The following is a 16,174-nucleotide window of genomic DNA, read 5'->3' on the forward strand; positions in this document are numbered from 1 at the left end:
ACATAATAATTTTTATGTACATGCTTAAATATGTTTTAACGTTGTTATATTTTGCTAATAAAGTTTAATTTTACTTTACTTAACCTTCAATTCAACAATACAATCATTATTTTTTTTATCTTTTTTTCAAATTATCTCTCATATTTTTTCTTATCTACTATTCGAATTAATTTTTTAATATTAAATTCTCTCAACTATTCAATATTTATTCTCAATTTCAACACTTTTTCCTCAATTAAACAACATAATCATTATTTTTTATCTTCTTTTTCAAATTTTCTCACATACTTTTCCAAATTACGTTTGTCTTCATCTCCTCAAATCAAACTAAATAAAATTAAATCAAACTTAACTTCGTTACCAAACGCTAAATATTTTGATTTAAATATATCTTCTAAACTTAAGATAATTACAAAATTATTCTCAAACTTGACATACTAATTTTGAATTGGAGAAAGATAATTTTGAAAAAAATTACATCATTACTCCTTCTCTAATATAGTAGTAATATATGAATTAATCACAATTTCTTCAAATATTTGAATGAAATTATTAGATATTATATACCATAGAAAAAGAATTATTTCTTTATTAAAAATTTGAAATTAACTAAAAATAATTAAATTATGAATAAATAAATACATTTATATTTATAACAATGCTCTCGCACGAGTTAATAAAACTAGTAATCTATAGTAAAATTAACCATGCGTTATAATTAATACTGTTAATAAATGCAAAGAGTATTCTAATTAAAAACTAGGTCATTGCACCAGTGCGTTGGACGGATTTCTTTAAACAAAATTATTATGAAATGTAGATATTAAGAAAATTATTAATATTGATTTATATGTTTTTATGCTATATAAACTTTAATATGATAAATTTGATTCCCATGCCAGATAATATTATTTTAAGAGCTCATAAGCAAATAATTCATATAAATATTTCATAGATACAATCCCAATTATCAATTCAATTTATAAGAAAATAAATATAAAATCCAAAAGATAATAAATTCCTAGCTCTAATTAATAAAAGAAAGATTAATAATCATAAAGGTTATAAAAATTTTAACATTAAGTATTCGTTATTGTCTTTTCCTTACTCATATTTCATATATTAAGTTTTGTGAATTTGAATAATTTTAGATAAAATTACAAATCAATTCGATGAGAGATAATTTAATTTAATTTTTATAAGGCTTAAAATGTTTATTAAAATTAATTAAGTAAAATTTTAATTTCTTTAAAATTATGTATATTTATTTAATAATAAAATACCAGTTGCTTATAGAATAACAATAAATGATTAGAATTCTTCTTTAATATTTTTTAGATATATTTTCTTTAATTACAGTAATAAGTAATATTATTCAACTTCAACATAACATACTAATTTATTAATACATTTACTATTCTACCCCTATTTAATAGAGGCATTTACCATTCTATCCTTATTTAATAAGATGAGATACAACTTTTTAAGTTATGTATTTTTTTTGGATAAATGGCAACACTTCATTAATAGCAAAATGTATTTACATCAAAAATCATTACCATTTACCTTTGTACAGTACATAACAAACTAAAAAGTCCCAAAAGTCTACCCTAAAAGTAATTAGTTATGAGCAACATCAACAAGTTGAAGCATATACCTCGCTAAGATAGAATGTACAATCTTAAATGAAAGGCGGGGGAGAGCAGGCAACTTCGCTTGCACATTTGAAAAGATCTTTCAAACTATAGTTGTTAGTGACAAGACTTGCTTTTGGTAAATCCTGACGTTTCTCTCCCTCCATATGCAATATATGTAATGAGTATATAGAAACTTGAAACAAATAACATCAAGCTTCTTTTCACGAAGAGAGGAGATCCAGCAGAGCTCCGTATTCCAATCGATAATGGATCTGTTCAAGCCAACTCAAGTTAATAGACTTTTCCAAATTTCTTGAGTGACTGGACATTCAAAAAAGTGATGACATCGATTCTCCAACTGTATACTACAAAATTCACGTTCAGCTACAGCAAGCGAAATCCTCCATTTGAGTAGCCGATCTTTTGTATACAACTTATTATGTACACAAAGCCAACTAATAAAAGAAAATCGAGGACACTGCCCATCAAACCAAACTACATTCCTCCATTCCATTTTCGAACCCTTGGTTCTTAAGCGCTTCCAGGCATTAGCAATAGAAAATGTCCCAAATTTGTGAGGCGTCCACGTGACTCTATCATGGTTGGAGAGTTCAACTGTTAGGTCTCGAATTAAAGCAGCTTGAGGGTCCGAGCTCCTAGGCCAGTGCCAACAGCCCTCTACCAGAACCATACTAACTATTGCATGTTCTTTGAGCGATGGAAAACACTGTAGTCCCCTGGTGCAGTAGTTAATCAATGGTCCGACTGGTAACCAGGTGTCGTACCAAAAAGACACACTCGTGCCTGGGCCGACTCTATAACGGATATAGGGAAACATCAGTGTTCTAAGCTGCATGTGTTTCCTCCAGTTCCATGAAAAATCTCCAGGCAACCATAAAAGACCGGATACTTCGGCCTTTAATTAAATATTTAACAACCCAAGTCACCCAAAGAGATCTTGAACTCACTAGGAGAGACCACAGGTTTTTTAACACACATACCTTGTTCCACAAAGTTAGATCGTTGATGCCGAGACCTCCTTCAGTCTTTGGAAGACATACAGTTTCCTAGCTGACCTTGCCCCACCTCTATGCTGCTATAGGCCTTTCTAGATGAAGGATTTGCACTTCTGTTGCACTAATTTGATGACTTTCTTGGGAAAAATGAAATGAGAATACCAATAGCTGGCCATGCTAAAGAGCACAAAGTTGATCAACTGCACACTACCTGCATAAGATAAGTGTTTTATAGACCAGCTCCTAATTCGCTTCATGATTCTCTTTGTTAGAGCCTCACAGTTCTTCGAATAGAGATTTCTACAAACAAGATGAAGCCCTAAGTATCGCACTGGTAGTGTCTTTCTTAAAACCAAAATAATTCACCAATTCAGAAAACACCTTCCTCATTTATGCCTCCCGTGAAAATCTTAGATTTCTCAGGATTCAGCTTTAGACCAGACCAGTTATAGAAGGTATTCATCACATCCAGAAATGGCAATGAGAGACTCTTTAGAACTATTCGTGAATAAGAACAAATCATCAGCAAAACAGAGATGGGTCAGCTTTAGAGACTTACATATTGGATGAAAATCAACTCTACCTTCATCTGCAGTAGTATCCAAAAGGTTTGAGATGACCTCCATGGCAATGACAAATAGATAAGGGGATAAAGGATCTCCTTGTCCTAGTCCCCTTTGGCCTGCAAAGTAACCAGCTAAGGACCCATTGATGGCCATTGAAAAATAAGGAGAGATGATGCAACCCTTGATCCAATTGAGAAATGTGGGAGGAATTCCCATGGCCTCCAGGCTGTTAAGAATGAAATCTCAATTTAAAGAATCAAAAGTTTTCATAAGATCAATCTTTATTACACAATGAGGGGTTATTCATTGTCTATGGTATTTCATCACAAGCTCATGAGCAAGTAAGACATTATCCAAAATTTTCCTTCCCTGCACAAAAGCTGTTTGGTTCAAGCTTATAACATCAGGAAGCACTTCTTTCAATCTGTTAGCAAACACATTTGTAATGATATAGGGCGAAAGTCCTTCATACGATTAGCTTTCTCCTTCTTTGGAACGAGATCTATAATCGTTGAATTCACTTCCCTACGTAGCTCACCCGTAGAAAAATAATATTGTACAGCTGCTACAAAATCTTTATGGATAATTTACCAAGCATGTTTGTAAAAATACACCGTGAAGCCATCCGGGCTAGGGGACTTATCATTCCCCATCGAGAATAGGGCTACTTTAATCTCTGCTTCAGTAATAGGTGACATAAGTGATTGATATATGGCGTGAGAGACCTTCCTTTTAAGAATAAGAGAAAGTTGTGTAGCCGAGGAACCCATAACGCGATCATCCTTACTACCCAAAAGACCCTAATAATAGTTAATTGCTTCCACTTTAATTTCCTATACTCCTTCCAGCTTGGCACCTGAATTAGAGTAAATGACTCGTATAATGGCTCTTGCATTTCTTTCCTTTACCACTTTGTGAAAGAAAGAAGTGTTCCGGTCCCTGGCGTTCAGCCATGCCACCCTTGACTTTTGTTTCAGGAACTTCTCCTCCTTATTAATAGCTTCTAATAGCTGTACCCTTAAGTCAACCTTATTCTTGATAATTTCAGTGGACACACAATCACTTTCAAGGATAAAAGCTTGAACCTGAGCAAGCTGTGTTTGCATATTAGCAACCTTCGCATGCACATCGCCAAATTTAGTTCTATTAAAGTCTCTCAGGTGCCTTTTGAGATTCCTCAACTTCTTGTACAACACAGCCATGGGAGTTCCTTCCTGTACCTCTGACGAAACACATTCCACTAGTTCCATGTACTCTGGACGTTCGGTCCATAAGTGAAAAATTTTGAAAGGCTTGGGCTCGGTATTCTCTTTGGTACTGAAGCTTAGTATAATAGGACTATGGTCAGAAATACCTGGTGAAAGAAATTCCACAACTCAGGCAATATCCTCTTGGAACCGCATGTCATTAACCAAAGACCTGTCTATTTTCCTGGCTTGAAACCCCTCTTGTCTTTTGTTGCTCCACGTGTAGTAAAAGCCTGTAAAGGAATGTTCCTTAAGCTCTATTGAGGTAATGAAATCATCAAAGTCCCTCATACTTTTATCAATGACTACCTCCCTCCCGACTGCTTTGACCTCTTATGTATCTTTAATTGCATTAAAATCACCCATCAACACCCAACTATGCCTTATACCTCCAGATAATGCCCCGTAAATGATACCATAACACCCTTCTTTCCAACATATCATTTGAAGTAGGGTAAATTGCACCGGTGGTCCAAAATGTTTTACAAATGTTTCATTATGGTCCAAAAAGTTTTTTCGCTACATGATGGTACAAAATGTTTTAAAGTTGTTTCATGATGGTACAAACCGTCAACTCGAGCTTGACGCCATCAAGCCGACGCTGACGTGGCTACTACGTGTCACCTCCTTGCTGACGTGGCCGAAAAATTTAAAATAATTTTAAAAATTTTAAAACTTTTAAAAATAATTTTAAATTTTAAAAAAATTTAAAAATAATTTTAAACTTTTAATTTAAATTTTAAATTTAAATTTTAAAATAATTTTTATTATTTTAAATTAAAAATAATTTTAATATTAAATTTTAAAAAATTTTAATATTAAATTTTAAATTTTAAAATAATTTTTTTATTTTTTTCAAAATTTTTACTCTTTTTGTATTTTTTATTATTTTTTGTATTTTTTTAAAAAAATTTTAAATTTTAAATTTTAAAAAAAAAATTTAAAATTTTCAAAGTTTAAAATATATTTTTTATTTTTTTTCAAAATTTTTACTCTTTTTTTGTATTTTTTTAAATTTTTTTTTGTATTTTTTTGGATTTTTTAAAATTTATTTTCTCTTAAATGACATGGCGCACTATGATTGGTTCCACGTAACAAAAGTGACACATAGGACGCGTCACGTCAGCTAATGTTAACGGCGTTATGGCCAATTGACAGTTTGTACCATCATGTAGCGAACAAAACTTTTTGGACCATAATGAAACATTTGTAAAACATTTTGGACCACCAGTACAATTTACCCGTTGAAGTATAAACAAAAGTAATTGCAATCCAGCCTACACCTTTGGGAACACTTAACAAAAGATGAATAAGTTAGCTAGATTTGCTATTGCTAAGTATTTGCACTTGCAAATCCTCCCGTACCATTATCCATAACCTACCATTACTAGCAAACTTATAATTTTCCACCAAATACCAATCTTTCGCTTATCTACTATCCTTTTACAATTATTCTCCCTAACCTGCGTCTCAATGATGGCAAAAAACCCTATATCATAGTCATTCACAAACTTATGGACCATTTTTCTGTTTAAGAGAGTCATTTAGCCCTTTAACATTACATGAAGCAACTATCAAGAGAGTAGTTTAGGGGACTTACCTCCCTTGCCCATCCTCAACTTCCTTTTACCTTGAACTTTCTGAATTGATTTGGCCACTTCCATCATTGCACTTCTTAGTTGCCTTGTATGTCCCAGCCGAGATTCCTTTACCTTAGTTAAACTCTCCAATTCATCATCGGAGTTGGTCACATTGCCTTGAGTCTCCACTACCTCTATGTCTTTGAGGATTCTCCTTTAGTAGAAGCTTCGTTTTTGTCCCTATTCAAGTCTCTCGATACTTCTCTTCCTTTATCCACCTCAGCAGGGATATCAACAACAACATTGCAGGCCGTCCCTCCACAATCATTGACAACATTTCCAGCAACCTTATCAGCAACAGACTTTACAGAGGTTTCCATTGCAGGCTATCCCTCCATAACAGACTTAGGAGTAGTCGAAGCCATCAATTCTTGTGGTGCCACCGATCCTTCTGCTGGTGCCAAGGATCCTTCTACTGGGGCTAACTCTGCTGGTGCTGCTTCTATTGTACTACTACATCTATGCCCGAAGACCTTGTAGCGATCACACTTCTCTGGCAACCGAGAAGTATCCATCAGGACCTCTACTATGTATTCGTTACCCAAATCAATATTCAAAACATCTGAGATTTCCTTCTCGACCTCTACCTCTATACAGACCTTTGCATAATCCAATCTCGAGCGAAGAGCAGTAGCTCTTTCCATGTATAGCGACTTGCCAATGGAACTTGCTAGATAGCTAATGCCTTTAGGGTGGAAATACTGAAGCGGGACTTTTTGTAATTGCACTCAGATTGGTATTTTCTTCAAGCTTAGTTCCTTCTCAATAAATTCCGAACTCCACCTCTGCATAATCAGAAATTTATGCTCCACATGCCACGGCCTTGTTTCCAAAACCCACGTCATGACTTCCTCGGTTAGGAATTGAAAGATAAACAGAGAGCCCATTGTACTTATCATCACTTTCCCTTGTTTCCCCCATAATCCATTAACGACAGAGACAACCCTCCCGAAGTCGGGAGCCTTGCCCATAAACCGCCTAACTAGAGTATGACACCATTAGTCAACCCTAATATGCAGAAACTCCTACGAGTTTCACATTGCTATGCTCGACACCTTCAAAGAACTCTAGACTTTGATTACCTTGGGGAAGACTTTCCTCCAATTTAACAGGCCTTTGGAGCCGATTTCTCACCAAAGACGAATTGTGGGAGACTTTGGGCTGAGCGTCGAGAATGAGCCAATCCAACGGCTGAGCTGAAAGATTAAAGTTATGTATTTTTATTTAATAATAAAATAGCAATTGCTTATTAATGATTAGAATTCTTCTTTAATGTTTCTTTTGAATATATTTTCTTTAATTACAATAATAAGTAATATTATTCAACTTCAACATAACATACTAATTTATTAAAACATGTACTATTTTACCCCTATCTAATAGAGATATAATGCTAATAATGATTATTAAAATTAATTAAGTAAAATCTAATAACTCTCAATATTTTTTAAAATTATGTATATTTATTTAATAATAAAATAGCAATTCCTTATAGAATAAACTAAGTGATTAGAATTCTTCTTTAATATTTCTTTTGGATATATTTTCTTTAATTACAATAATAAGTTATATTATTTGACTTTTATATAACAGACTAATTTATTAAAACATGTACTATTCTATCCCCATTTAATAGAGAGATTTACTATTCTACCCATATTTAATAGGGCGGGACACAACTTATATATATATATATATATAGATTACTATTAAAAATAGTATAACTTATATTTATATATCTATTTGTAGATAAGTGAAATTTATTCTTCGGTAATAATAAGTGCTACTCAATAAATGCTTTTGAATTAATGCAATTGAAAAAAATTAAGTTTTGATTTTGAAATTAAAATACTATTTAGGCTGCATTTGTTTCACGTAAATAACTTTCCATGGGAAAATGATTTACGAAGAAAGTGATTTCCAAGAAAGTAATTTATTTTCGGGTAAATTACACTGGTGGGCCGAAATATTTTACAAATGTTTCATTATGGTCCAAAAAGTTTTTTTCGCTACATGATGGTACAAAATATTTCAAAATTGTTTCATGATGGTACAAACCGTCAATTGGCCCTAACGCCGTTAACATTTTGCTGAAACGGCGCGTCCTATCTGTCACTTTTGTTACGTGGAACCAATTATAGTGAGCCACGTCATTTAAGAGAAAATAAAATTTTTAAGTAAAAAAATACAAAAATACAAAAAAAAGAGTAAAAATTTAGGAAAAAATAAAAATATATTTTAAAATAAAATTTTCAAAATTTTTAAATAATTTTTTTTATTTTTAAAAATATTTTTTTATAAAATTTATAAAAAATTTAAATTTAATATTAAATTATTTTAAATTTAAAATAATAAAAATTATTTTAATTTTAAATTAAAAGTTTAAAATTATTTTTAAAATTTTTTAAAATTTAAAATTATTTTTAGAATTATTTTTAAAAGTTTTAAAATTTTTAAATTTTTAGAATTATTTAAAATTTTTCGACCACGTCAGTAAGGAGGTGACACGTAGTAGTCACGTCAGCGTCAGGTTGACTGTGTCAAGCTCGAGTTGACGGTTTGTACTATAATGAAACAACTTTGAAACATTTTGTATCATCTTGTAGAGAAAAAAACTTTTTGAATCATAATGAAATATTTGTAAAACATTTTGGACCACCAGTGCAATTTATCCTTTATTTTCGAGTGTTTGGAACGACATTAGGAAAATTAATTTTGCATGTTTGGCTACATTAGGAAAACAAACTCTATAAACGGGACTTTCACCAAAAAAATAAAGAAAAAAAGGGGCCAAAGATGAAACAAAAACAAAAAAGCCAGACATAATCGGGATCTCTATCAGATCCATACTTTATATATGGAAAAAAAAAAGATGATTGCAAGCAATTGGGGGCTCCAGGCGTTACGACCACCACCCAACACCTCTAGTTTACCGAGGCTCACCTAAAGGGGTGGGTGGTGTTTGGCGATAGCCTCCCGGACCCGATTGGTCAGAATCTCTCAGACGTTGTAGTTGGCCATCACCCACCTCCTCCTAGGTGACCTTTGAGTCCACCGGTGAGTTTTGAAGGGGTGGGTTGTGGCCGGCGACAGCGCCCCCTAGCCCGATTGGTGAGATCTCAACCCAAAAAAAGTAAACATGAGCAAATCAGGGGCAAGGAGGTTGTTGGCGGCCACGTTAGCTTTGTCCGGGCTCGTTATGGTTAAAAGGGAAATATATAGGTAATATATATATATATATATATATATATAATTTGAATCCACTATAATAAATAGTGACTTCTATATTCATATCTATATCTATATATATATTATTATAAAAGAAAAATGATAGCTAGTTTGTCTAACTTTTGATTTTCCAAAATGCCCATTAATACATGAGAAATTAATAAAGAAGTTTAAGAATAAATATGTAATTTATTTATTTTGTTCGGTTACAATTTAATTTTTTTAACCATCCACTCACATGCCTCCCACAATTCTCTCTCTGGACTTTCTTTCTAACGCTAACCCATACGCCTCATGGGAAAGAATCTAGGGTGGGAAAGTTATCACCTTTTTTCAGTTTTGGCAACATGAATATAGTATGCAGATATAAGAGAAATTCTCAAAAGTGAGTAACATATAATTTAGGCATTGATCATATGTCCTTTTTTTATAATATTAATTAATTATTATCATTAATAGTATGCTCTATAGTTTCTTAAATTCTTTTTGGATGCATCAACGTTTGATTAGATATGTGCACACTTAATTTACTTTTCGGCATTTACCTTTAGGCACGTTTTAAGCGTGGCAGCTACATCACGCGCTTAAAATCCATCTCCAAATCCAATATAGAAATGAGCAGCTTTAACGCACGTGCCAGGTGCTGTTCTGTTTGATGAGATCCCTCAGTGGGGCCACAGGACCCCCTTTCTAATTCTTCCAGTTCCAGGTTGTATTGACGGGACCCACGGCTCTTCCTTTTGGAATGTTTTATCGACGGAAATGCTTTCTGCTCCATCTATCAACTAAGATTAATTGTGTTTAGATATCGACTCAACTTTAATTACCAAATATTTATAGTGAAGTTTATTTAAAGTTTTAAACTATTGTGCATGAGTAAAATTCAGTGAAATTTTCATCATTGATACTTTGTTCACTAATTTATATATATATATATATATATATATATGTAAAATGTAATTTTTATTATCTTTTCATTGGTACAACTAGATAAAATAACAAAAAAGATTGTCGATTTTTCAGGGTTATTATATCTCAACACCAGAATTCTCCTCTCCTTTCCATCTTCGAGCTCATGGGTCATGCTCATGCATGCATTGGTTAGCTAAATTTGTTGAATAAATACATAATTGATTGCATAAAGTTCATGCTCACGCAAGAATATTAAAAATTTAAAACTGACCTATAAAAAGTCAACAAAAAAGACTTATAAAATGAATTTAAAAGAGAGAGAGAGAGAGATTAAAAACTGCAAAATCAATTTCTCCTCCTTTCAGTTTGCTTCCATATCACATTAAAAGCGTGAGGAGCTATTAACTTAAAAAGACTTGTTCGTATTAAAATTTCAACTAAGATTCCGTTTAACTTCTAGAAGAAAATAAATTTCGCGGAAAATAAATTCTTAGAAAGTAATTTATTTTTTTACGAATTGACAGTGTATTAAAAAATAAAGTTAAAAAAAGAAAAGAGAGAGAAAAAGTTATGAGGTAAAAAGAGAGTTGAATAAGTGAGAATAATAAATATTATTTTTAAAAAGAATTTATTTTTAAAAATTTTACCATATATTTTCTATCAAAGATTAAGTATTTTCCTGTTGATTAATAACTTTTGTGTTACCAAACACAGAAAAATGGAGAATTAATTTTCCTATAAATTTTTTTTTTGAAACAAACAGAGCCTAATTAGAGTCTTTTCTTGTCATCAACTCAACATCTTGGAGTTTAACTAATACTCAAGGCATGTCAATCATATGTTCGTTTTACAATCAACCTATCATTCAACAATTGTCGAGCATTTTCTGAAAGGCAATCACTCATATAATGCCTCCATAAGAGTTGTGAAACAATATAACACGCTCTAAAATTTTACAAATATTAAAAAACACTATTAAATAACTTTGTTCTCCCTATAATTTACTGAAATTGAGAAAGCAGGTACAATACAAACGCGCTCGCCTATCATTTGAATCAAAGAGAAATAATGTGACTTCTCATATCTATTTATTTTTAGTCTATAAATCTTCCATATAAGCGATGACATTCGGAAAAATTATGCCTTAATGTGTGGCGTGCCCCAACTTCATTCCCAATAAAAAAAAAGGGAATTTTGCAGGAAATTATATAGTATTCCAATCCTGAGAAAAAAGGAGAGAAAAATAACAGTAATAAAAGGGGGAAAAAAAAAAAGAGAAGCTATACAGGGCATAACACCCGCCACCATAGATCAATTCATACACTGCAATCCAGTGTTGCTCTATTGCACTATATAATCTAATATTGATAAATATTTATAGATTTATTCCGACGTCGATTTTTTACATGAGATATCTCAACGTTATTAATTTGATGTCATCATCTAACTTCAGAAAATAGTTAATAAAACAAAAATAACAACGTTGAAATACTATAAGTTAAAAAATGATATTAGAATAGATCTAATAATATCTGTCCAAATTAAGTTAGATTGTGCAATAAACATTTAACTCAATTCGTAGAATCTGACGAGTCCTCCTCCCTGAAGTCCATCAGCGTCATCATCTCTCGCATCTCATCGTCGCCGAGAAACTCCCAGAAATTATGGCTTTCCCCAAAGTTCCCCTGTTCCACCAGCTCTGCTGACACCTCCCCGTTCGTCCCCGAGCTCTCCGGCCTCTCCATCTCCGACAGCAGGCTCTCCCCCTCCGTGGGCGTCGGGGAGGTGTAGTCCACGAATGGGAAGTTTAGCTTGGCTCGTGGGCCACGGAACTCAATGGCAGCTCTGTCATAGGCCCGGGCTGCCTCCTCTGCCGTCCCGAAGGTGCCGAGCCACACCCGGGCCGCACGCCTCGGGTCCCGTATCTCAGCCGCCCACTTTCCCCATGGCCGCTGCCTCACGCCCCTGTAGTGGAACTTCTTCGTCCTCGATCTCCTGCTACTGGTGCTCTGGTTCCGCCTGCCCTCCGCGTCCTGCTGGCTCGCATTCGCGCTATTCGGCACAAAGAAGCTGCAGCCGAGGCACCCGTCGATCCCGCACTGGCGACAAGTTTCTGACGGGGGCAGGGCCCCTGCAGCAGCACTGGTGGAGGAGGAGGAGGCAGTGCCGGAAACGATATTTGTGAGGGCGGCCACCATGACGGAGAGCTCGTGGTCGGTGGAGAGGGGGGGAGGCATCGGAGACTGGCTGGAGGAAGACGACGGGGCTGCGGGGTGCTTCGGTCGTTGGGGCATGGCTTCGGTTGGTTTTGGAATTGGCGATATTTGTCGTTCGATCGATCGGGTCGGAGGTTTCTGAATCTTCTGCACTGCTCTGCTCTGACAAAAGAAGACTAGGGGAAAGAGAGAGTCAATGGGGTATATATACAGTTGGGCTGCCGACGTGGCTCCTGAACGAAATGTGGACACAAGTTCTCGCTCCGGTTTTTTGAACTTTTATTAAAGCTCACCAAATACAGTAGTCGCACGTGGAAAATTTGATGAACGGTGAAGGAGGTGATGACGTCAGATAGTCCCTCGAAGGGTTGAAGTGACTGGAAACTTTTTTTTTTTTTGGTAAGAAAGTGACTGGAAACATTTTAATTTTTAATTGACGAAAATCCGTAAAAAAATAAAAGGGCAAATTTTAGCGTGACTCCATCTTCTCACCGTTTGATGCTTACTGCATTGCGGGATCATGCCCATTCAACGCGAGAGAAACTGTGTCCCCATAGCACAGAGTCATGCTAGCAGAATCGAAAAAAAACATTTTAATTGACGAACTAGAAGTGTTTAACATATTTGTACTGTTTTTAAGGGAGTAGTATTCTTCTCTTGGTCGAAACGCATCCGCATCATAAAATTTTTACTTATATGCCGAATGATTGAGAGAGTTTTATTCTTTAATTGATCGACTCCGCTCGAACTGAATTAGTCATGGCCTGCCCAACTTCTGAATACTTGGGCGAACACAGAAAAAAGATGCATGCAGTAAAAAAGCAATGAAACTTTTTATTCAGCGTAGATGATTTAGTTGAACCGAATGATAGAATGAGTGGTTCAGTTGGGACTTTAGTCCCATAAAATGTCCGGACCGTTCAAAAAAGAAAATAATTAGTTACTTTCGTCAAGTCTTGACTCATATTAAGTTGGTGTTTCAATACTTGTGATAATTGGAGGAAGAAGCCCAAGTAATTTTTGCGGTGGTTAGTACCATGCTCTTTGTACGGTAGATGAGTGGTGATAATTTTGGCTCTCAGAAGGGTGGGTAGTGTCAACAAGCCTACTCATAGTTCTTGCGGTAGCTATGACGACTTAATTCAAACATTATATATGTAGCTGGAAAGTGGTGGCCATATGGACATGCTTGTTAGAATTTGCTATGCCCATACCCTTTCACTAAGTGGTTGAAGAAAAAAAATTCAATCTCATTGCAAAAAGGTAGGACACAGGTTCAAAATGGGTCTCACGTACACTATCAAAGTCAATTTTTTTTTTTTAAAGGTGAAGCAACGAGTATTCTTAGACAATTGACAAATTAATCTGTTACTTTGAAAATAAAGGGTCGCGCCTATAATAACTATGATTAAAAACGTGATTTAACTGGGGGATTGGGTAGGGCTTCAATTGTCATCATAGGAAAACTACTTGTCCCTTATCAAACTCTTATTTATTTATTTTTTTATGGTAAATTACACTTTGCTCCCTTGAGATATTATTGAATGACACTCTATCTCAATCTTAATAATACATGGCACCTCACTCCATTCTCAATGAAAAAAATTGATACCCCATCCCATTGAATAAGCTGACCTAATAGAAAAAAAATATTTTTTTTGTCCTCAATCTTTAATTGCTTTATCAATTTCATACTTATTCATTTGTATGTATAATATTGTCCTCAACGTGTCATGATTGGTCTACTGTCTTGCTATTTGAATTTCCACCAAAATTATTGACGTGTAAACTTTTTGAGAATAAATTCCCCTAGAAAAAATTGTAAATACATTTATTTAATTTTTGAGAAAATTTTCTCGAATAATAATTTTAATTTTTAAATTTATGAGGGAATTCCTTGAAAATTAACTTTTATTTTCTAAATTTTTCGACATAACCCATTAGGAAATTCGTTGAAAATTTTCAACGAAAAATTAGTCTGAAATTTTCCTAAAAAATAGCTAGTGTTTTTCTATTTTCTTTTGTAGTATGTGGTTATTAGCCATTTGAATGCTCGCCCACAACTTCGTTCTCATGTTCGCAACTGGTGTGGAGCCATAGGTTTCTTTTTGTATAAGTATTTTAGCAAGAATCATGAACAAAAATAATATTTAAAATTAATAATTTTAAAAAAGAACAACAACAAAGAGTAGACAAAATGAACTTTACGGTCACCTTCTTGGCAATATTGCAGAGATCGCTAGTTGGCACTGATCTATGAGGGGTACGAGTGCGTAGGGATTGGGGCAAAAGGTTGTCTCACCCTATCCTAAATCACTGATGGCTTTAGAGAATATTATAGTCTACTTTGGACATGCTTCTTATAGTTACTGTCTTATTCTTTAATTTTATTTCAAAAATTTCTTATTTACAAAAATATTATATGGTAATAAACTTCGTCTCTCGAGATCAAGATGTCAAACACAATAGTTTGGGATATCGATCTTGAGGAGGAGTGAGGTCTCGTCAATGACCATCATCAACTCTCCAAACTGTTAAAAGCATCAATTATTGTCTACGTGTTGATTTTTTTTCTTTACTTTTTGAAAATCTTTTATTCTTAAAAAATATTACACATTAATCGGTCTCGAATTTTTTACGAGCATAACATGCTAGACAAACCGTATAATATTGGCGATAAGAATCAACCAAAAACAAAAAGGATGAAAGTCAAAAGCGACTAAAAGTTGATGATCAAAAGAGATTTTTCGTATGAAGTCAACACGGTCAATGGAGTGGAGTGTTATTTTACGTCAAGAATGGGATTGAGTGTCATTTGACAAAAGTTTAAGGAAGGGGAGTGTATTTTATCCATTTTTTTAATGATTCCCTCGACAAACTTTTGATAACAGTAAGGATTCTTTAGCCCCAAATTGAATAATATCCTAGCTATTGAAATCGTGACAATAATTTTTTCGAGTACTTTTTTCCTTGGGCATATTAGCGAGACAGGCCTAACTTCTTTCTGACCGTTAAGTTAAATTAATAAAAAGTTGATATAACGGTTACAGTAGACCCATTTCAACGTAGAAGAAGATTGTCCAAAATTATTCAAAGAATTTGGGGCCCTAAGGTGCAGCACATACTACAAAGGAGGGGAGCCCTAGCAGGGCAAGAGGGTGTCCCACCAAGAAAAAAAAAACAGGAAAAGAAGATTTTGACAAGGTCAATGGTCGTGTCCGGCAATGAAGGGACGGGTGGGTGGGTTCCACAGTTAAAAACGTTCCTTCTCCACTAAGGGGCTCTGTTGCGGGCAGGGAAGCTTCCTTCTCCACTTACGGCAATTCGCACGTCGACATATTATTTACCGGAGGCAGATTCCGAAAATTATAGGAAAATTATTGGAATTTTCTCGAATATTTACACGTTTAATTATATCTTTTTAGAAGACGCTGAAAACTCCTATTTAGAGATACTATGGAAACTTCCATATTCTCGTCCTTGTGCCGGTTAGGTTTGCTTTGATTCGGTATAGGGCGCCGACCTTGTTTTTCATCGGAAAAAAGGAGTCAAAAAGAGATTCTTCCATTTTACTTCGTGTTGGAAGGGGGAAGAGAAAAAGGAGATTCGCCCATAAGTAAAAGGCCACCGGGAGTAAAGAGCCCGCTGGCTAAATTTGGAAATAATCGTAACCTTTTTATTCTGCTCATGACAAAATTCTAAATTAATTAAT

The 16,174-nt window shown here is 34.3% G+C and overlaps 1 protein-coding gene across 1 annotated transcript; it reads right to left on the reverse strand.

The window, feature by feature from the left end:
* Positions 1-11,553: 11,553 nt before the first annotated feature.
* On the reverse strand, positions 11,554-12,646 carry LOC116202853 (ethylene-responsive transcription factor ERF109-like). Its single transcript, XM_031534483.1, has one exon. It carries the CDS (start codon positions 12,538-12,540, stop codon positions 11,818-11,820), a length of 723 nt encoding a protein of 240 aa, XP_031390343.1. The 5' UTR covers positions 12,541-12,646; the 3' UTR covers positions 11,554-11,817.
* Between the last annotated feature and the right edge of the window lie 3,528 nt (positions 12,647-16,174).

Source organism: Punica granatum, chromosome 4, assembly GCF_007655135.1.
Source record: "Punica granatum isolate Tunisia-2019 chromosome 4, ASM765513v2, whole genome shotgun sequence".
In the NCBI taxonomy this organism is placed as follows: domain Eukaryota; kingdom Viridiplantae; phylum Streptophyta; class Magnoliopsida; order Myrtales; family Lythraceae; genus Punica; species Punica granatum.